Source organism: Nannobrachium achirus, assembly GCF_963921795.1.
Source record: "Nannobrachium achirus genome assembly, contig: SCAFFOLD_131, whole genome shotgun sequence".
NCBI classification, from domain to species: Eukaryota; Metazoa; Chordata; class Actinopteri; order Myctophiformes; family Myctophidae; genus Nannobrachium; species Nannobrachium achirus.
Genome location: NW_027665004.1, coordinates 5,426 through 28,687, shown reverse-complemented (window position 1 = coordinate 28,687; position 23,262 = coordinate 5,426). Strand labels below are relative to the sequence as shown.

The window sequence follows — 23,262 nt, the reverse complement described above, 5'->3', positions numbered from 1 at the left end:
CTTCAAAATAAGACAATGGCCGTTAATGGGGCCGGGAGGGGGCACTCTGGACCCCCTAATCCGTTAATGTCCTGGGCTCTGGATGAGTTAATAGTCGCCTTGGTAAACTAAGAAAACAAAGAAACCTTTTTATACCCTGACCCCATATTATGATGGATATATTTTCTTTCTTTTATTTTTTTGCAACACATAGTTTGCGAACCGCTGGTCTAAACAATGTAATTGAAATAACTATCTGTACAATGAAACTATACGATATAAGGTAAACAATGAACCTACCATATGTTTAAATAACTATTTAACTATTTTATAGATAATGTAAATCTAAATTACAATCTTAACATTGTAGTCAAGAAGAGAACTTCTGGGGCGGGCGCAAAGACATTGGTACCATTGTTTAATCTCTCGTAATGAGACACTAATGGTGGGATCCCAGACCGAGAAATGAAGCACATTTGTGATGACGTCGCTCGAGGGGAGAGTGTTTTCTGCAGGTGATTCAGTCCGAGTGTATCAAAGGGTGCGTTCGGAAATGCGCACCGGGTGTGCTCAGTGTAGTGAGTGCCTAAACCTAACCCTAATCCTAACCCTAACCTCAGTAAAACTATGCCTAAACCTAACCCTAACCTTAACCCCTGTAAAACTATGCCTAAACTAAACCTAACCCTAACCCCTAACCCTAACACCCACACCCGGTGCGCATTTCCGAACAGGGGCGGAAATATAGGGGGTGCCTGAGAGCTAAAGCACCCAGCTATGAAACCATTGATTTCTCACCAAACAACATTTTTAGCACTCGGCCGAATTCACACCTTTGCTTTGTCCCAAACAGCGTCAAAGCCCTCCCCCACATCCTGGCTGTCTGTCTGTGATGTCTGCTCTGTTAATGCTCCCCCTCCAACCGTCCTATATGCTACTGTATATGTTCCTTGTTCTCCCTCATAGACTGTTTTAATTTAATTTTTTGACACTTGCTTTGGCAATGTAAACGTATGTTTTCTCACAAAATGTCATGATTACCGAAAAGTATTGAAAAATAGTGTGTGTGTGGTAAATAATAGTTTGACATTTTAATAGCAACTTCAATGTAAATGAAAACTGCTGATTTATCACCCACAGTTTATTTTTTTAAACTGAGATAATATCTACTGTTAAAGGAGCTATAGTCAACCTTTTCTTGAAAAACGGATGCTAAAATAAAAATAATGTTTCGAAAATATTTTATAAAAAAAAAAGCTTCATACATGTGTTTCTATTCAAGGCAAAAGGGGGCAGGGTCAAAGACGGGCACCCATTTGAATATTGAAACTTCTCCGCCCCTGTTTCCGAACGCACCCTTTGATACACTCGGACTGAATCACCTGCAGAAAACACTCTCCCGTAGCTCGGGATGGCCGTGCCAGGCTACATCTATCTATAAATATGCAAATTCTTTGCATGCGTGTGCGTCCATGTGTCTGTGTGTCCGTGTGTTCCCTGAATCCAAGTACTGCACAGGTTTTCAACTGATTTTGACCCAGGGACTACCATCCTGACTAAGAGCAACCAGGGGACCGCCACTATATTGTTGGGTGGGGTCCATCATAGACCCACCTGACACAATAGTGTCAAAGCATTTTATTACCAGCAAAGAGCAGGGATATCATTTGGCAAGAACATTTTGGTTGGATGCATTTGTATGCATCAACTGCTTACAAAAGTAAGTAGCATCTACCTAGCTCTCTTTATCCTCACTCTAACTTCCCAGAACCCCTCTTGCTTTTTCGTATCCCTCCACCACCCCTACACCACCACAGCCTTTTTTTCCCCTCTCTCTCTCACTCTACCTTTCTCTCCTCTCCCTATCCCCCTCTCCTCCTCCCCCTCTCCTCCTCTCTCTATTTTCTATTCTCAGGTTCCTGCCGGGGGGTTCAGTCCACGTCGCCACTGACGCCGACGGTGCAGACGATTACGCTATACGACCCCTACCCCAAGACTCCAGGGTCTGCGACCCTCCCGGAACCTACACCCTCCCCAATCCCCTCCTTCCACTACGGACTCATTACTGCTTGATTTCATTATTATCATTGATCGATTCATGATCGTTTACACCATAGATCCATGTCTGCTCATCGATCACTGCTCATTATTTATCTGCCCTTTACTTCATTAAAACCCTTAAACCTTCATGGTGTGTTTCTTGTTAGCTAGTGAACAAAGTCTTTATGGTGCACAGCTCAATAATAACATGAGGCAAAGAAGGAGTCGCCAGCACTCAAGGAAATCCGGACAGACTGGCAGACTGACAGCCGGTGGAGATTTTCATAGTAACTTGAGACCTGACGGTCACAACAATCATTTTAAACTTTAAAGTATGTGTGTTCCCGTCCCCGTCCTTTGTGTGTCCTTTCAAGGACACACACATTTATATGTTACATGAAATAAAAAGCATCACACACACACACACACACACACACACACACACACACACACACACACACACACACACACACACACACACACACACACACACACACACACACACACACACACACACACACACACACACACACACAGCTTTTCTCCCTTTGTTTATCCCCCATTCCTTGTTTGGTTAAGACTCGCCATGTTCTTTGGACTGCAGCTGGATCATGCATTGCTGCGGTTGTATTGTCTCTTCTCTGTGTGAAAGACAAGACGTTGAACAGCCGTGAACGAGGGCTGCATGCCGCCACTGAAAATCAGGTATGTAGGATTAATGTAGGATTTCGTAAAAGTTTCTGAAATTCTTCTGTAAATTTATTTTTTTGTTTATTTTAAATAATCATTGAAATAGTCTCCACTGTTTGGGAAACACCACTCTAACCTAACGCGGACCAGTTTGTGTAGGCAGATGGGTGGGCGCGGCGAATCTCTCCGCGAGTCCCTGGCCAATAGCATGTCTTCTCCCCCCCCACCCCCTCTGCAGAGAACGCTGCTGTGTCATGACGTCAACACATTCGGTGCGACGCTCTCTGCACTCTGATTGGTTAGGGAAATTCTACACTTCCTCCAACAGTGATCATTACGCGATCACCCAGGATTCTTTTTCTTCCTATCGCCAAAAGAAGCCTGGGTTTCCGAGGCTAGAGAAAACACTGACTTGTGTAGTGTTCACAGTGAATTTCTTTCATGCTCCCACTAGGTCGTCATTAAAAAAAGAATAGGCAGTGACAGTGTTCACAGGCATTAACAAGCTGGTGTCAACTCCTTGCATGCTCCCTCCGCGGCTAGAGATACAAGTGTCTGAACCCGACAGACAGTGAAAGTGTTTGTGAACTCACAGCAAAGGACTTTGATGCAGGCGGCATGCAGGCTGTTCTCGGAGCGTATCAGCGACCTCATGCCGATGACAAACAGGTTGCCGAGGCAGGTAATGACGGCCATGACCCAGACGGACACCCTCAGCACCACGTTGGCCAGCAGGTCCTCGAAGGACGAGAGCCCGTCCGTGTTGGGCTTGCAGGAGCGGACGTGGGGCGCGTACGAGCAGTACTGGAACATCTTGAAATAGCTACAGGGTGACAATAAGAAGAATCATGACTGTGACAAAACGCAATACAAACACAATGCATTATTATTATAATTGCTTTAATTTACATTTGAGGGAGAGAAGGAGACAGCAGGAAAGGAAAAGTGTGTTATGTAGGCTACATACAGAGAAGAAATAACAAAGATATGTTAATAATAAAAATGGATGGCATTTTTATTGCGTTTTATCTAAGCAAGTTGCGAACTCAAAGCGCTGGTCCATTGATTCATTCATACACTGGGAAGTGAAGCGGCAAACAGTCCCCGCCAGTGTCCTCACTTCTAACATTCACACACCAATGGTGGCAAGCTAAGACCCCACAATGCCTCATTGGAGGCATTGTGGGGTTCAGTGTCTTGCCCAAGGACACTTCGACATGTGGACAGGAGGAGCCGGTAATCGTACCGCCGACCCACGGATCATTGGACGACCTGCTCTACCTCCTGAGCTACAGCCGCCCCTGTTATATGAATTCTACTAAAAATACGTACATATGAGAAAGGTTGTTCATGGGCAGGAACATCTTAGGGTGAATGTCTGGGATCTCCATGCCCTCCAGGGCTCTGCAGTAACAATAAAGAACAGTTCATCAACAATAACATTATCAACACATGCACTTCTTTGTGAGTTTGTGTTTGAAACGACTTCACCTGTTTTCAACCCATCTTCATGTAATTGTTCCTCACTAAAATAATCTGCTCGTCTATGGAGGGCTGTGGACACTTCTAAAACTGAAAATGAGATCACTGGTAGGCAGGTTTCTGAACTGTCCACAACCTTGCTCTGAGACACAGACCACCTATGTCGGGCATGATTGTCCACTGGTGCAGTGGTTCCCAAACTTTTCAGGTCGTGACCCAAAAGAGAGATTAGATGTTTGCCCGGGACCCAATCTAGTGAAAACAGCAGATCTGAAAGCTCACATTTCGTCGCTTCACGCCATGTGAAATATTTGGGGCAGAGGTTCTGCTCTGGCACCCAGGAAGTGTGCGTGCACACTGCACAGTTTCGCTGCCAGTATGCAAACGGTGCCAGAGATTAGCTGTTCACAGACGGAAGGACGACGGACACACGGACGGACGGACGGACGGACGGACGGACGGACGGACGGACGGATAGGGTGCAAAACATAATCTCTCCCATGCCTGGCGGAAACAAATATGGAGATACAATATTTCTGCCCAACAGTGATGATCTATCTACAGTAGTAAAACTAGTGTTTGCGTTTGTGTGCGTGTGTGTGTGTATGCGTGTGTGTGTATGCACGCACGTGCATGTGCATGTATGTGGCGCAATCTGGCGCTTGCGCATGCGTGTACTTACAGGGACTGCAGATGGGTTAGATGGACAAAGCTGTCGGAGTGAATCCGGAGGGAGGGATTGTAGGAGACGTTTCTGTCACAAACAGGATACAGTTTGTGAGAACTTGACAAAGGCTGGATGATGACAGGTGAATGATGGATTGCAGGGGCTACAAAATGGGTGACAAATTAAAGGAAAAACCAACAGAAATGTGTCTTAGTAAAAGTGATGGGGCAACACGTGCTATTAGCAGTGGTGGAAAAAGTACTCAAATTTCTAATACTGCAATGTAGAAATACTCTGCTACAAGTTTGGTATTCAAAATTTGCTTGAGTAAAATACAAAAGTATTGGTATCAAAATGTTCTTGAAAGTACCAAAAGTAGAAAGTACTCATTATGCATAAGCTTGAGCTTGTAGAACGGCTTTTTTCAAATGGACGAAATAAATATAGGGCTGAAGTGATTTGTAATTATAATCAAAATCTACAAAGTAACTAGTAATTAAAGTTGTCATATAATTGTAGTGGATTAAATGTACAATAATTGCCTCTGAGATGTAGTGAAGTGGAAGTAAAAGTCTGAAAATTGGAAATACTCAAGTAAAGTAGAAATAACAAAAACATTGTACTTAAGTACAGTTACTTGACTAATGTACTAGTTACTTTACACCACTGGCTATATCAGAACACTTTCCCAGTAGATTGTACTTGTGTCTAGAAATCTAGTGGGGTGGAGGGACAGAACACTATTTTAACCGGTGGTTGACAGCAACTACAGTACATTTACTTAACTTCTGTAATTAAAGGAGAAGTTCACCTACAAAAAACACTTATTTTCAATCAATTACACGCGCCATGAATTCATGGCTTCGAGGGGTATAATTGATAGAAAATAAGTACATTTTTGGGTGAACTACTCCTAATCTTTTGAGTACATGCACTGTACTTTATTTGTATTTTTTGATACTGACTTTCACTCCACTACATTACGAAGACAAATATTGTACTGAAAAAGGAAAAAAAAGTTATTAGCCCATTAAGACCTGAAGCCGATTCTACAAAATAATAAATCATCTACATCATAACAGTGTTCTGGGAAATGTATGTTTCTATGTCAGTGGTGCTCAAACTTCTTCATGTCAAGAACCCCCACAATTAAATGTACTTGGCCGCGGACCTGCCGTGGAATTCTGAATCAATCAGTAATCGATGAGGCAAATCGGAGACCAGACTATATAGAGGGTATGCGTGTGACATCACTGTTGCAGGAAGTTATGAGGGAACACGCCTACTGAGTGGCAAAAAACTCATTTCTGCCATTGACACATTTGACAGCCCATACATCCAAACAGAAAAGTCTTATCTGATTGTATTAAACAAAGTTAAATCACCAACATTGGGGCTGTACTGAAAGCTTGAATTATCCTCTTTCTGTTTCATAAAAATCCACCATAGGCATGTTATGAGCTACTTTCTGTCAAGACATTCTGTGCAGGTTTTTATAGTGTCAGAATTTGGAAGCACTCGTTTTTTAACAACACAACATCCTGCTGCCTCATGCATTATGTGCAATTTAGAAACGGGTGGCATGCAGGGCCGTTGAGTGATTTGCAACTAGCACTTCCAAACTACAGTGCTCCATGCTGCTCAGTGTTTTGCCACTCAGTCTAGATTAGGGGGGCGGGTCCCAGTGGACGTGCATACCCTCTATTCTAGGTGGTGAATGGTATGCTTTATGTACATGATGGGGAGTACAATAACACTAATCTCAGTGGTACGGTAGTTCTGCCAAGAGAACAGAGCCGATATCATAGTTATACTGTAGCTGCTTCAAAGACAGGCTGAACCACAAGATACTGTAGCCTGTACCAAAACAATAGCTAACAGGCCTTGTGGAGACATCTATATGCTCATACAAGCTACCAGATATTATTATGTGATGTAGAAGTATTTTAAATATAAAGGTTAGATAATAGCAGCCATATAATTTCTTCCTCACCCCCCTCATCTAAAAATATTTAGTTCCAGAAATGAATCAGATATTTGGTCCAGGAACTGCCTAGAAGTTGGAAGAGATTCCTTCCAAAACAGAAGCGTGCATTTATTTGCAAAGAATTGTAAAGCAATTCGTCTGCAAGTCAGGTATAAATTATAATTCCATTCACTCACTAATGTACCCGAGTGTTAGACCAGATACTTGAGTTACTACTCACAGCTTGAGGAGAGTCCTTGAGAGACCCACTTTCAAAAGTAGAAGTGTGCATTTCTTAGCTTTGTTTTATAAGGCAATTAGTCTGCAGTTAGGTATAAATTATACTATTATATTATTTCATTCACTCATTAAATGTACTTGACTCTTGGGCCAGATACTTGAGTTAATACTCACAGCTTGAGGAGAGTCCTTGAGAGACTATTAAATATGTTCCTTGGCAGTTCCTTGATCCTATTGCTGGATAGGTCTCTGAGAGAGAGAGAGAGAGAGAGAGAGAGAGAGAGAGAGAGAGAGAGAGAGAGTGAGTGAGTGAGTGGGTGGGTGGGTGGGTGAGTGAGTGAGTGAGTGAGTGAGTGAGAGTGAGAGTGAGAGAGAGAGAGAGAGAGACACAGAGACACAGACAGACAGACAGACAGACAGACAGACAGACAGACAGACAGACAGACAGACAGACAGACAGACAGAGTCAATGAAATGGTGATTATTTCATTTCCCCTTGGGGATCAATAAAGTATTTCCATTCTATTCTAATCCTCGAGAGTTTCTGGATCAATGAATATTCATATAAGCAAATATCTCTGGCCTTGCGTCTCAAAGCAAGGTAGTTTAAGGTTTCAGCAAGTGGTCAATTTGCATATTGGACCATGATAGATTCACAGGATTTGGTGACACATTTTTGGGCCACGGACACATTTTTATGGGATCCGTTGTGAGCTTACAGTTCAACTTTTTTTTCTTTCTTTTTTTATACAGTTTTTTGTCCCAAGTAACCATCAGATTTCTCTTTGGGGTTTTGAGCTAAAGGGTTTTCCAAACACTGCAATACATGATTTGGGGGCTTCGGAAAGCCAATAATGCCCGTGACTTCAAATGAGTTTGATACCCCTGCACTACACTGACTCCTTCTCTACCTTTCTACCATCTGTAATGATATAGAAAAGAACATGTCAAAGTACTCTCCTTCTTTACAAAGGAAGATTACTAGGCCATTTGTATGCTCCAAGTGCTTGTAAGGCTGTGTATGGCTCTGTCTGAAAGCCATCAGCCTGATGTAGAAACCCAATTCCTCCCTGTTACTGAACTAACACTCTATACAGCAATGATTGACAGTAGATGTTTCTGCTGAGCTCAGTCCGGTAATTGCCAGTTTTGACCGATATTTTATGATAAAGACCATAAAATATAAATCTCTCCGGATATTCTGACTGGTTGACAATGACACGGCAATCTCTCTCTCTCTCTCTCTCTCTCTGTCTCTATCTCTATCTCTCTCACACACACAAACACTTTTCCTCCGATATGGAAAGTCTGGTGACGCTTAATGAAATGTTTTCAAACCCTGCAGAGTGCACACACAGACAAGATGTGAGTTGTTTTACTCACAGTTCTGCCAGGTTCCACAGGGACTGGAAGGTGTTCTCCGGTATGGAAGTAATCCTGTTGTCCATCAGTGAGCTGCACAGGAACAGAAGGGAAAGTCAGGATGTGGGGGGAGGGGGGCGGTGTACTGTGGCACAGGGGTGTACTGAGGCAGAGGCTAGAGCGGTTGTCAGGTAATCGAAAGTTTACCATTTGGATTCTGTGCTCATTGAATTCCGGGCATTGTAACAAAGTGTCCTTGCAAGGTTGCCTCCACCAACATCAGTGCGCGAATGTAATGCACAGATTGGATTAAGGCCCTACAATACAATAAAGTGTGAAAATATAGCTTCTAGGTCAGTAGTTATCAAACTTTTTCATGTCGAGGCCACGGCCGCGCGCGGGCCCCCATCTGAAAACTTTTGGTGATATTTCGGTTTCTCTTTTTGTTATGATTGATAATGTAACGCTACTTGTCAAAATGTAGCTGATTGTACGACGGACAGTCCACCTGCTCAGACATCTGCTCAGACCACATTTGATCTTCTCACAGCAGCAATGGCCTTGGGGCCGGCGTAAAGTGACCCTGGTTCTTATAAAACCTCAAAGGAAAACGATTACGGACATTTTGATCAGTAGTTATTCTTGACAAGTCCCAATTCTTTATCTGGCAACAGGAGGCTAGTTCTAACCTTCAGCAGGCCAATCGAGAAATGACTCATAAAGTACATTTATAAAAGGGCTGTATGTGCTCTGGTGCACTTCTCCCAGATGAGTATAAACTGTGTGCCGCTTGCGTCAGCCCGGTGAGGCCATCTGTCTGTCCTCTAAGATATTTGACTTGACTGGAGCTCTTAAGCGGAGCGAGGAAAATGTTTTTCTTTGAATGACACGAATCACACATCAGTGCACTGAACCATCCAAGAGCCATTAACAGGACAGCTCAACAAGCCCTGCCAACCTGCCTGGATGACTGGGTGGACTGGATGTCTCAGAGGTAAACTGGCTGCAGTTTACAGTACATCTTGTTGCTGTCAAATGGAAACCATATTATACAATTATTCTTATAGTAAAAAGCATTTTAAAATAGTGAATATATGTAGTCTACCGGTATCTAAGCTTTATTGGGACACTCCTGAATGATGAAGTAGAGCATTGATGTACAAAACACATAGAAAAGTTGAAATATGGAGATACCTGTATACTACCTGTATATATTAATATTGATAAATGTGAGAAAAAGTTAAACCACAATTACACCCCAAACTAAAATAACGACTCTTAGACAGAGAGAGAGTGAGAGCGAGAGAGACAACAGACAGAGAGGAAAGGGAAAATTTAAGAAAAAGATGAAAGAATTAATTGGCTGGAGCGCTTTCATTCTGTTAAATCCAGACTTAACATAAGACCTCAGACAGAGGTTCTTTTTCCAAAAAACAACACAGATAAGCCTGGCTCAAAGCCTGAGCGGGATGCAGTACAGAGATCAAAATCTCCTGCAGGGATAATCTGCCCATCTACGTATTTTGGCAGTTCCGTCTTTGTGGGAAGGACAAAACCACTGCCTGTGCTTAGAATTCAGGCGATAATGTCAATAGCATAGCCGTGACGAACAAACACCTGTTGCATCTCACAAACTCTGCCTTTGATTCACTCAAGAGAGCCACGGTTTAATGCTTATCTGATATCCTAGTTTCTTTGAGGCATTACATTGTTCTCTTTGCCCTCTGCTTGTGTGACTATTACTCTCTGGTTTGTTGACTGTGGTTCATGCTTACTCAGCTCACTTTAATCTCAGACTTAAGCCGCTCTGGATAAGAGCATTGCCTAAATGCCTAAATTGCAAATTGTTCACCAACCTTGACCTCTACAATGCCACCGGACATAGGTAATTTACTGATGAAAGTAGAAGCAGAGCATAATATGCCCCAGGTTCTGCGAAAGAGATCAACTGAATATCTTTGAAGATGACTTCAAAAGTAATACAAAAAATCAACCAACGAACTCGTTTCCTACAGAGGATCGCCCCAATGGTAAACTTCAACACACTGAAGACCATAGCTGGTGCAATAATCCAGCCCCTCTTTGACTATGGAGTCCACGTATGGTATCGTGACGCCCCACAAGCCCTAAAAACTAAACTCCAAACAGCCCAAAATAAACTAATTAGGGTCCTGCTTAACCTTCCCAATCAGACTCACCTCACCGCTACTCACCAGTTAAGAGTGGGGTGGCTCAGAGTAGATGACAGAGTACAGCAACTTGCAATGGGCCTGGTGTACAAGATACACTACACCACTATGATACCCAAGTACCTGTCAAAATACTTTATAAACGTTAAGGATGTCCATAATTACAACACCAGAGGCAGTGCCACAGATCACGTTCAACCCAGAGTCAACTCAAAGAAAGGGTCGAACTCGTTCTTCTGCTACACCACAAAAATGTGGAATGCCTTACCGAAGGCCATAAAGGAGTGTGGATCACTAGCATCCTTTAAAATTGCCCTAAAAAACCACTTACAGGCAGCAGCCGTTCACAACTGATAAAAACCTAGCCCAACCCTACCCTCCCTGCCCCTTCCTTGTATATACTGTACATACTGATTGTTTAGACTTACTGTTACCTGCCCCTTCCTTGTATATATTGTATATACTGTACTTACTGATTGTATAGACCTACTGTTTTCTTTTTTTTCTTTACATATCTACTGCATAGTACTGTGTTCTATTTGTCTGTCATTCAATGTTATATGAGATACTTTAATGGTTTCCTGTTGAAATAAGCTTAGTCTTTTCATGGATCTCCTTTTAGTAGACCTTGTACCAGTGAACTGTACCGTCATGAATCTGTACATTTTCCTATGCAAACTTCTAATAAAGCCTTCAATCAATCAATCAATTGTGATGCCATTCAGGCTCACCAACGTGTCAACAACGCCCCAAGCCCCTTCTAAGAACTGAGTAAATGACGTCCTTCTGAATCATATTATTCTGGAAAAAGATCGAAATATCATCTAACACTAAGGGATCCAACATGATCAGAAGTTCTGATCATGTTGGATCCCTTAGTGTTCGATGATATTTCAATCTTTTTCCAGAATCGTCTCCAAACTTGTCCAACAATGGCTCACGGCCTGTTTGAAAATTTGGAGAAATGTGAATATCTCCTTGGCTACCTCATCGCTATAGCGGTCAGGTACTGTAAATATGGCCAAGGTGAGTGGCCAGGGTGAGTGTATTTCCTGGACCTCTGCATCGATCCTTATTCAGTAGGGCCCAACAAAACAGTTTGTAGTTGAAGTGGACGCCTCAGACATCTGGGGTTGGCAGGAGAGACCTGAGCAGCTCCTCCTGACCCAGACTGACCATAACAACCTGTCCTACACACAGTGAGTCAAATGACTCAGCATGTGTCAAGGCAGGGTGATTTGTTTTGTGGTTTCTCTAGCATCAAGTTACCTACAGGTCTGTCTGGCTCCACAAAAAGGCTAACGAGGGCAGCGTATTCACATTACATAACCTAGACAGTAGTCGACACAGAGATTAAATTGGGTCCTAGCCTGGTCACTTGTAAAAGGTAGAACTAAATCCTGGCTACTTGTGAGAGTAGCAGAATTATACTCCTAATGTATTGCCTTATTGTATTTAAGTGCCACAGTGTCACTTAATTGTATGTATTCATTTGTTGAACAAATCATTTAAGCAAGGTATAGGCTATTTGCTGTAATTTAATGTTCAGCTTTTACATTTTATTCATTTATGTCTATTTTTTTGTAATCATGTGTAATCGGGACCACAGTGGAACTAAGTATGTGTATTTTACTGTGTTTTTATTTTATTTGTTATCCTTGATTGTCTTTTAATCTTCTGTGTAGGACGGATGCAAGCAATTTAATAAATCAAATCCAATCAAATCAAAATGCTCTGTTCCATCAGTAGGGGAAGGAAAGCGAGTTCAGTAACGCCGCTGATACCATCATGTGTGGTCACAGCCATTAACTGGAACATCGACAGCTGACCAGCAGTCTCCTCCCGATGCAGGTAAAAGCAGTGGTGTGATATGGATTTTAGAAGTGGTTCCCCTCTAAATTCATGACGTCACATGCACGTTGCATGTGTGCACGCATCCCTGCCGCTCGGTTCTAAGTACTGTATAACACAACATTTTTAATCTAATTATATTTCTTATTTAGTTACATTGTTAATTTGTTGTTTTTATTTTAGTTTCAATTCATGTATTTTCCTTTAGGTTTTATATAAAAAAAACTTTACATAGACTTTAAAGACTCACCCACACACAGTAAAGTCTGCTATAGCTCCTTTTGGAACCTCTCCTGAGTCCCTCCACTATGCAGCTCTGACAAAATGAGTGATTTAAACTTATGCCACGAAGAGTGAGGAGCTGCATAGCGGAAGGAGAGGTTCCGAAAGGAGCTAAAAGTCTGCAAAGAATGCTAGGCGGACGTATATGCTGGCCACATATAAGTGTAAATGAGCCTGCCTACCAGAGTATTGTTATGCAAAGCAGACAGGTAGGGGATTGAAGTGCTGACCGAGCTGTCGAGCCGTCACACAACTTGACGACGTGCGTGCACGCGCGTATGCGTGCGTGCATGTTGGGCGCGCGTGCGTACAGCTTGATATGTGTGGTCTCGCCGAGCCCAACCGAGCCCACGGCATCTCACCCCTGGGTAAAAGCATCAGGAATCTTTTCCCCCCTGGTATTGCTCCATATGCCTGAATGTTTCAGCTATTCATGCTAAATAGTGACTTATTTTTCTGAGTGCAAACCTCTGCCTTTTGATTTGTTGAACAGTACAATGCACCAGAGTGGTCAGAGCGCGGTGGTAACAAAAACAAGCTTGTATTTGAATTTTTGCCTTGATTTGTGACAAAGTGCACTTAGAAATACAGTTGTCGCTTTAGACAAAAAATCCACTCGTCCTAGACAATTCACCCTCCTGGCCCCCACACTGTGGAATTAACTACCCGTCGTACTTAGAACAGCAGATTCACTCCCTAGCTTCCGCCATGGTCTGATGACTCACCTCTTCAGACTCCACCTTAGCCCATACCGTATAGCAGTATTTCTCAAATGGGGGTACGTGTACCCCTAGGGGTACGCGGAGGTACTGCAGGGGGTACTCAAGATAATGGCCCCCAAAAATTAAAATAGAAGTATAAACCATGATACTATTATTCATAGTTAAATAATTAACTACAATTGAATTAGAAGTCATTAATGATGACACTTGGAGAAACTTGTTGTGAGCCTGACAGTTGCCAACCCAACTTACATATTAGGCTACCAGGCAACTGGTATGTGTTTGAATGTTATTTGAATGTAATTTACTAGAATTTTACGTGCACTTCGCTGTTAAAAGTTGTTATCCTTATGCATAGATTAAAAGCTGCCGTTTCATTTGCAGTGATGTTGAAAGAGAACACGGTAACATGTGTGAAATCAGTGGTGGAAAAAGTACTCACACGTTATACTAAAAGTATCAATGAGCAGAGTGAGATCAGCATGACAGAAAAGTTAGCTTAAATGGGACTAATAGTAGTTTGTCAGTAGTCAGTGTCAAATTAGGCAAAGTAAGAATTGTATTTAAGGTAGGTGTGAGATTCAAGTTAGAAGAGAGGCTTAGCTTACAAAACTGCAGACAAATTGACAGGAAGGGTGTAAATGTTAATGTGTCTGATAGCTGAATGTTTGTGAGACAAAAATTGTGAAAGAAATTGTGCAATTGTGTCTGGATTCTTAACCACTGACGAGACAAAAGTTATGAAAGTAGCTGTTTATCTGCACTTGAATCTGCACGTGTGGGCTGTGTTTCTCTGTTCTTCCCTATTCTGAGATATTGTAGGTATTTTGCGAAACTCTCCTCCAGAGAAACACCACAATTCTTTCACATTTCACAAGCCCTAGTTGCTTATTTTTGGCTTATTTTTATAGACCTGGTTGCTTGTTGTGTTTTTTGTCATGTCTAACTCCCGACTAAGATGTTATGGCCACAGTGTTGAAACTCTCACTCCCTTTTTTTATTTTTTGTGATGTTAGATTCTTGAAAAGGGGGGTTATACCGTTATATACCGCTAGTTATGGTTTTAATTGCAGTTGGGAAAATGTTGTTGTCGGGTAAAGGGGTACTTGGATTAAAAAATCTGCGAAAGGGGGTACTCTAGCCAAAAAAGATTGAGAAACACTGCCGTATAGCACTCGCCTACCCTCAATGCCCATACATCTAAGTTAGATACCTTTTTTTTTGTTTTTATATAAACTGAATATTTCTATGCATTTGATGTATTGATGTATTACCTTGCTTATTATAAGCCACTCTTACATACTAAATGCCTAAATTGTAAATTATAGATTCCTGCATGAGGAAAACAGGATCAGCTAAAAGCAGTGTGTGTGTGTGTGTGTGTGTGTGTGTGTGTGTGTGTGTGTGTGTGTGTGTGTGTGTGTGTGTGTGTGTGTGTGTGTGTGTGAGTGAGTGAGTGAGTGAGTGAGAGAGAGAGAGAGAGAGAGAGAGAGAGAGAGAGAGAGAGAGAGAGAGAGAGAGAGAGAGAGACTGTGTTGAAACATAATGCCAATAATATTCACCATGTAATACTTACAGAACTTCAAGTTTACTGCAGTTCTTAAAAAAGGAATAGTTGAGCATCTGAATCTGGTTCCCAACAACATCACTGAGAGAGAGAGAAAATGGGGCATTTAGTGAAATAAGTGAGAGTGTGTGCGTGCGTGCGTGCACATGTGTGTGTGTGTGTGTGTGTGTGTGTGTGTGTGTGTGTGTGTGCGCGTGCGTGTGTGTGTGTGTGCACGCGTGTGTGCACATGTGAGAGAGAGACAGAGACAGATTTTATTATCTAGAGATAGACTCAGATAAATTTTCTCTTCTTTCTCTAAAACAACACCATTTCTCCCTGGGTGTACTGCTTGTTGTGGAACCATGCCCTTCATGAACCGTGTTCTCTGTCAACAGACAGATAGGTCTGGGTTCACCAGACCGTTAAAACCTCCTGGCTCCAACCAACCAGCACAACACGCCCTGCTCCTGCTGAGCATCTGCAAAAACACGCAAAGTCTGTGGTGGAAAAGGTACTCACATTTTTCTTTACTAAGCTTATTTTACTAAGTAAAAGTAGCAATGTATAGCACGATGAAGTGGTATTTTGATTTTCTAATTTTTATGGAGAATGGAGTGTATTTTTGCAGAAACTCGCAAATGGCAAGAAACCACTCCATTCCTATTGAAAAGAAGAATCCACCTTCATAGGTAGATTTAAACTTCAAAGTCAGAGAAGGTCATACAAATAGCAAAAAATAGCTGATCTACAAGCTCAATGTTCTGCAAATCCCTGCAAATCTACGGTCCTGACACGTGAAGTTTTGAAATAAAATGGCACATCTGTATTACCTAAAGTGAATGTACAATTCTCTTTTTTCTTAAAAAAAATAGCTGATCTATTAGCTCACGCCACGTTATTTCTTATCTCACCAGTACACTATTTGAGATTCAGTGGAGTAGAAGTAAAAGCATAAAACATTGGACATACTCAAGTAAAGTAAAAAAAATACCTTCAAAATGCAATCAAGTACAATTCTTCAGTACATGCTGTAGTTACTTTCCATCACTGGGGAAAACAAACCTTTTTTCATGGCAGCCTTATTGACATTAACCACTTAAACCCCAGCATCCGTATTGTGGGGAAAGCTTTCGCAGAAAATAGCAAGCTCTGAGCTTGACGATTGGCTATTTTCCGCTTTCCCCATAAAAAAAAGAAAAAAAAAAGATACTAGTACAGAGCCCCGAGGGACTCCGGTCAACAATATACAGTAGGGTTTAAGACTTTAAGTGGTTAGTGGGAATGTTGGCACCCGTGACTATGGTTGCCTACCCCTGCCGTACAATATGGGTGTCACTCAATGTTTATTGTGCATGCCTGGCCAAGCTTTATTCAGAAAGCAAGCCTGGGGAATATATTTAAGCGAAAAGTGATACCAGTCATGTTTATATTCTGCAGTGCACATAACCTAAGGCAATGTTTTAAAACGTCTCTCTTCCAATTTTTGCTGATAGATCTAGTATTAGGTCACAACCGGTTGGAATAACACAGATGGAATAACACATGTAATCTGGTCCTGTCAACACTAAATCGCTCAGCCGTGCCCCCAGCGTTTGAGCTGCTCCACTCTTTCAAGTGAGTTTCTCCAGACTGCAATTCGTAGTGGAGCGAGAACGGATCGAGGGCTGGCCAGTGCGAGACCAAGACCAAGCTGGAGGCACCGTGGAAAAATCTAACCACAGACAGACAGAGAAATAGGTCGAGTAATTTATATCCATCATCTAAGACAGGGGTTGGCAACCTTCGGCCCGGGTGCCAACATTGGCACAGGGGAGAGTGATCACTGGCACACTGGCAGAAATGTGAGAGAGGGTATTTTTATTTTAAAATCAAATGTATTTTTGAAACGTGTTCAATTAAATGAAGTCACCTAATTTACAGCATTACATCCTGCACATAATTCTACATTCATTCAATTTCTGAACTCTGATTGGGGAGGGAGTTGGGGAGATTGGTGGTCGTCGTCTAATGATCGTTATAACAATGTCCTGCCAATCAAAATATGGCAGAATGTTTGATAGCATGTCATTATTATGTTGTCATTTATGTTGACATGGCACACTGACAATCTAGAAAATAAAAACTTGGCACTTCATTTCAAAAAGGTTACTGACCCCTGATCTAAGAGAAGAGAAAGGCATTTAAACATTGCCTGGGGTAACGTGCATTGCACAATATAAACAAAAATGTCACATGAATGGGCATTTCAAAAGGCCTAAATACATTTAGTTGACCAAAAGGGGGTTTCATGTCTCAATTACCGTAACTGTATAAGGCCATTCTCCTCTGTTCTCCACTCTCCTCCTCATGTGCTCTCGCGCGCACGCACGCACGCGCGCGCTCGCGCGCACGCACGCACGCACGCACGCACGCACGCACGCACGCACGCACACACACACACACACACACACACACACACACACACACACACACACACACACACACACACACACACACACACACACACACACACACACACACACACACACACACACACACACACACACACACACACACACACACACACACACACACACACACATCACAGAGATTCTCTGAAATACACTCAAACATACAAACAGTATGTAAATGTAACACACTCAGTGGACTCACAGCCAGACCAGAGAGGGCATGTGTTGACAGAAGCTGGGATGAGACAGCTGCTGCAGAGAGGTGTTCACCATGGACCTGCAGAGAAACACGCACGCACGCACGCACGCACGCACGCGCACACGCACACACACACACACACACACACACACACACACACACACACACACACACACACACACACACTCAATCACGCAAGCACAAAAGGATGAGGAAGACAGAGACAAGTAGGCAAACAGAATGAGAAGTGTGCGTCTCTTGTGGAGCGAGGCTTGTTTACGCCCGAGATGGCACTGCTGTCACTACAGAATACTGAACAAGAACATCTCTCCACCTTCCAAAAGTAATACATGTTGATGCGTCTGCTAAAAAACATTTAAAACAAGGATGGCATGCCCTGTGAGGCATCCCTTAGCAAGGCGCAACTTGAGCAAGTGCCCTTGTCGATTGGAGTTACATGCCGACAGGCTTGGAATCGCAAATCATCCATCCTCAGAGTCGTCAACATGCGAGGACTATCCAACGCACAGGACCATCCCATCCAATCAAGGCCTGACACAGTCCCATCACGTCCCAACGAACGGTTTAATGCTGTCCCAACTCATCACCCATTTGACAAGACTAGAAGCGGGCGGCCCAGCGTCTAGTCGGCGACCTGGCCAACTCGGGAACGATGTAAATAGGGAATGAATGCCCCGCCCTTTAATGCAAACCCCATTATACCTGTTGTCATAGGACCCGTTTTGACCATCTGTTTGCCTGTGTCCATTTATGCCCATATATGGAGTTATCTGTAGCTGTCTGTCTGTCGGCGTCCATTTTATGTCCATATATGGAGATCACTGCAGATATAGTTCTGGGTCCATTTTATGCCCATATATGGAGATATCTGTCTATCTGCGTCCATTTTATGCCGCAGATAGTGTCCCTTCAGATAGGACCCGTTTTGACCATCTGTTTGCCTGTGTCCATTTATGCCCATATATGGAGATATCTGTATCTGTCTGTCTGCGTCCACTTTATGCCCATATATGGAGATCTTTGACCATCTGTTTGCCTGTGTCCATTTATGCCCATATATGTAGATATCTGTATCTGTCTGTCTGCATTCATTTTATGCCCATATATGGAGATCTATGCAGACACAGTGCCAGTTCCGGAAAATCCTGATGTCAGACATCAGAATCCGAACCTTTCATGCTGGTTCCAGAAAATCGTGTATCGGGTCGGGTCGAGGCCGAGCACTGCACTACCTGCTGCGGTGGGGAACGCGCGTGCCGAATTTAAAATAGGGAATGAATGCCCAGACCCTTTAATGCAAACCCCAATATACCTGTTGTCATAGGACCCGTTTTGACCATCTGTTTGCCTTTGTCCCCTTATGCCCATATATGGAGATCTCTGCACACACAGTACCGGTTGCGGAAAACGCTGATGTCAGACATCAGTTCCGCATACAGGCATTCATTTTATGCCCATATATGGAGAACGCCGTGGTGTGGAGCGCGCGTGCCAAATCTGAAGCCGGTGGGACGAACGGTTCTCGAGATACGCGGGGCACATACATACATACTCACAGAGATTTGTCGCATTTATAGATAGATGACATCACATTAAGTTGGGGAGGCAGACGTGTTTTCATAAGGCTCTAGAGAACAGGATCTGCCAAAATGGTTTCTCTGAAGTGGAGTGAAATGCTCCTGCACCTCCCATAAAGCTTCCAAGATCACAGCGGTACAACATTGTGACCGCTGCGGTTTGACTTGATTTGATGTTAGTTAAAAGAAAAAGCGTGACATATACAGTAGACATCAAAGACACATTTCAAAGACAAGAGAACACACTCACAGGTACTGGAGAGACTGGAGTCCACGGAAGGTGTCGTGAGATATCCTTGTTATAGGGTTATGATCCAAGAACCTGACAAAACAAACAAATAAACAAAAACACATTACAAATATTATATTTCTGATCATATGTTACAAGTTTAGACGCCTATTAGAAGATCACAGCGTTGAGTTATTTTGAAAAGTGGTATGTGCAACTTGGACTCATTGTTGGGCCACTGACAGACTCTTGCCAAACTCTGTCAGAGCATGAATAACCTTGAGGATTAACAAGTCACTGGAGCAGGTCTGGTAAGTGATATTGTTCCGTGTGAGCATGGAACAAATATAAGCAGGGATTGGCATCGGGTTCAAATCAAAACAAGTACCAGTGTTTCTCTGTCAGAGAAGATAAACCTCTTTAAGTGCACAATGGTGGGTGCCATAATTATCACCAGGAATCCATCTTAAAGCAGAAAAAGCTTTAAGGAGCAGCAATCCTATAAACAGTGTCACCGTAATCCAAGACTAAGAGGAAAGTGGGTTCAATAGGCCTAACATTTGATATTCTGCAATTTCTGTAACAGTAGCGTATAATTATGGCTTTAGGTAAGTCCACAAAGAGAGAGGCACAATGTTCTTTTTGTTGTCTAAAGATCTGCGTTCGCTATAACCACACCAACATTCAGTTACCAATGTGTGCGTGATAATTCTGTGCATCAAATATTATTTTATTCCAAGGCATTCAATGTCAGACTGCCTCTTCCATGGCCAGAGAGGGAGAGAGTGTACGATAGCACTGGGCATAACACATATTATATAAAGGTAGTTCTGACCATATCTGACAAAGTAATTTGATTGGTTGAAATAGCTATCTATCCGTGCTTCAAACCAGCATGACCGTACTGGGCCTAATCCCTACTACTAATTCAGAGCGATTATTTTTCGATTATTTTTAGGCAAACCCGCGATAGAATCACATTTACACTGCTTCTAAAGACTCCACCTTTTGCACAAAAATCGCGCATTTTTACCCGAATGTTCCTAGCTGCTTCTCCTGAAGCTATGGTATTTGCACGATGTACACTTTGTACAAAAGTAATGTGTAAGTTTACTGAGCATATCTTTCCCGGAAGTTCTCCTACGCAATTTTCGTCACGAAAGTATCAGGTTACAGTTTGCTTCAAGCCTCAAGCAGCGACGCAGCGAGACTGCCCCCCCCCCCCCTTCCTCCGAGAGAGAGGGAGAGGGAGAGGGAGGGAGGGAGACAGTGAGCTGGAATATAGGCTACCCCTCTCCCACTACTTACATTGCGCGTGGAATGGATCCAAGTACAACATTAACCTCTATGCTGGATGTGTGAATCACCTAAGCCACTACTTACATTGCGCGTGGAATGGATCCAAGTACAACATTAACCTCTATGCTGGATGTGTGAATCACCTAAAAACAGCGATGTTTGACGAGACACACGTGTGTTTGTGTAGTCCGTTAACTCATTTAGTGCCACCCCTTTCACCACTAGAGGGCGCCCAGTGGCCATAGAAAATCCCATAGAGATATGCTGGTATATGCAGAAGCCCTGCAGCCATGACTTGCCTGAACACTTTCCTTTGTGCATGTACAGGAAGAGGATGAAGTTAGCTTGAAGTTAGCTATTGGCTACCAAGCATTTTAGAAGCCTTATTTTCGTCAACTTAGCCATGATTAAACCTTGCACACCTCATGCATGGGAAAAAAACAGAGAAGAATGAGCTCTAAAAAATCCAATGCAATCCTGGATTGATTGATTGGAAATCCGTTCAGGCATTCTTGAGATAATCGCCATTATGTTTTACATGTTATGTAAACAAACATGGCTGCCCTGTATGTTAGATGGGGTTGTATGGGGGTGGAACATGCAAAATCGCGATTGAAATCATGTTCACCAGATTTGATGGGGTCCAAAAAAAAAAAAAAAAAAAAAACATTTTTTTTTTTTTTTTTTTTTTAAAGCCGAACTAGTTCGGGATCGGCACTCTGCGATACGCTAATAAAGCCGAACTAGTTCGGGATTGGCACTCAATGTCCGTTAATAACAAGCATGGTACGTTGGTAGCGATACTTTTGTACTTTTACTTGAGACCTGAAGTTGGGAAGTGTTACCGAATATGTGTCGTGTTTCTATGCGAGTCTAGAACGTAACTCGACAAGTGTTATCCTTATGCATAGATTAAAAGCTGCCATTTCATTTGCCTTGATGTTGAAAGTGAACACGTAACGTGTGAAATCAGTGGTGGACATTTTAGACTGAAGTAAAAGTATCAATGAGCAGAGTGAGACCAGCACAACAGAACAGAGTAGCTCAAACGGGACCAATAGTTTGTCAATAGACAGTGTCCACTCTTGCTGTAGCCTCGCGTAACCCATGAGTCCCTGCATGGGCTATAATAGTGCGCACACATGACAGATTTGGTGAGAGGCTGATAGCCTAGTCATTCACTTCACCTATATACCCAGACAGTACAGCGACATAACGCCGATACCTACTCAACCTCTGTAACAAAGGAGGTTTGCTCATTGGGATGATGCATTTGCGACGTCGCTTGCCACACGGCACGGATATTTTAAAATTTTCAACATGTTACACCCATAGAGTTATAATAAGTAGGTTACACGACGGACAACCGCTTTTCGCTTGCGTCGCGTGTGTGAGTGAGTGAATGAGTGAGTGTGCGTTCATGCCTCGGAGATAGAGAGAGCACAGATACAGACAGCGTCTATAAAGCTGCGTGAGTATGATGTTTTAAGCATTGTTTCCCAAGTACTGTGTGGGTCTCGACCCACGGGTGGCTCGCGAAATGGGACTCTGTGTGTGTGCCAATGTTGTGTATTGTAACTGCGTCTTCTATTGCAAACAGTGCTAAACTCTTCAATCAATCAATCAGTCTAGATACAACAACCTCGCAAATTTGCCTACAGCCCCCCCCCCACCCCCACACCACTCAAAAGTCCTCAATTCAACATATAGGCTACGTCAGTAAAAGTACAAAAGTATTGACTGTCAGCCCAGACTACACTGGACACCTTACACAATTGTTCCTGTTTCCTGAGTTATTGGTGTCCGACCAAGTGTGCCTTTTTGTTCATGATAGATACTGACAATAAGGTATTGAAAACATTTTAATCTGAATTAAAACCTAAACCCTTATGTTGATCAAATATAGAGCAGTCCTGCCTGAGCGCCCCTAAACCCCTTATGTTGATCAAATATAGAGCAGTCCTGCCTGAGCGCCCCCTAAACCCCTTATGTTGATCAAATATAGAGCAGTCCTGCCTGAGCGCCCACAGGGCGCGAAGCCTTTCTAGTCACATTAATAAACCACTCTGCACATGATTAGACCTTATTGCACAGCTGTGCTGTCCCACTGTCAACCCCCCCCCCCCCAAAAAAAAAGTCTAAGTTTAATGAAAGCAGTCAATGAGTTAATCAACAGAGACTATGTAATGTCTCAATCAGATGAACTCTTCTATTTATAGGGAAACAGAGATAAGAATAGTAAAACAGAGACTATGTAATGTCTCAATCAGATGAACTCTTCTATTTATAGGGAAACAGAGATAAGAATAGTAAAACATTATCTTTATCTGGCAGTCCTCCATATGAATACATTTGTTTTGTTGGCAACTGTTGTATAATTGCAATATTACATCCGGGGGTATGCGTTACCTAGATTATTAGCACTTCGCCTCATTCCTGATCGCATGACTTGATTGATTTATTGAATA

At 42.7% G+C, this 23,262-nt stretch overlaps 1 protein-coding gene across 1 annotated transcript in view; it reads right to left on the bottom strand.

Moving 5' to 3' along the window:
• Positions 1–19,582, bottom strand: part of LOC308280675 (relaxin receptor 2-like) — a 38,883-nt gene extending 19,301 nt beyond the window's left edge. The window contains exons 1-8 of the mRNA XM_080754998.1: positions 19,517–19,582; positions 17,672–17,746; positions 15,047–15,118; positions 8,448–8,519; positions 7,239–7,313; positions 4,874–4,945; positions 4,042–4,113; positions 3,303–3,532 (exon numbers count right to left, since the gene is read on the bottom strand). Of these exons, the coding sequence (XP_080611124.1) occupies positions 3,303–3,532; positions 4,042–4,113; positions 4,874–4,945; positions 7,239–7,313; positions 8,448–8,519; positions 15,047–15,118; positions 17,672–17,742 (664 nt within the window). The 5' untranslated portion in view covers positions 17,743–17,746; positions 19,517–19,582. The remainder of the gene's footprint in view (positions 1–3,302; positions 3,533–4,041; positions 4,114–4,873; positions 4,946–7,238; positions 7,314–8,447; positions 8,520–15,046; positions 15,119–17,671; positions 17,747–19,516) is intronic.
• Between the last annotated feature and the right edge of the window lie 3,680 nt (positions 19,583–23,262).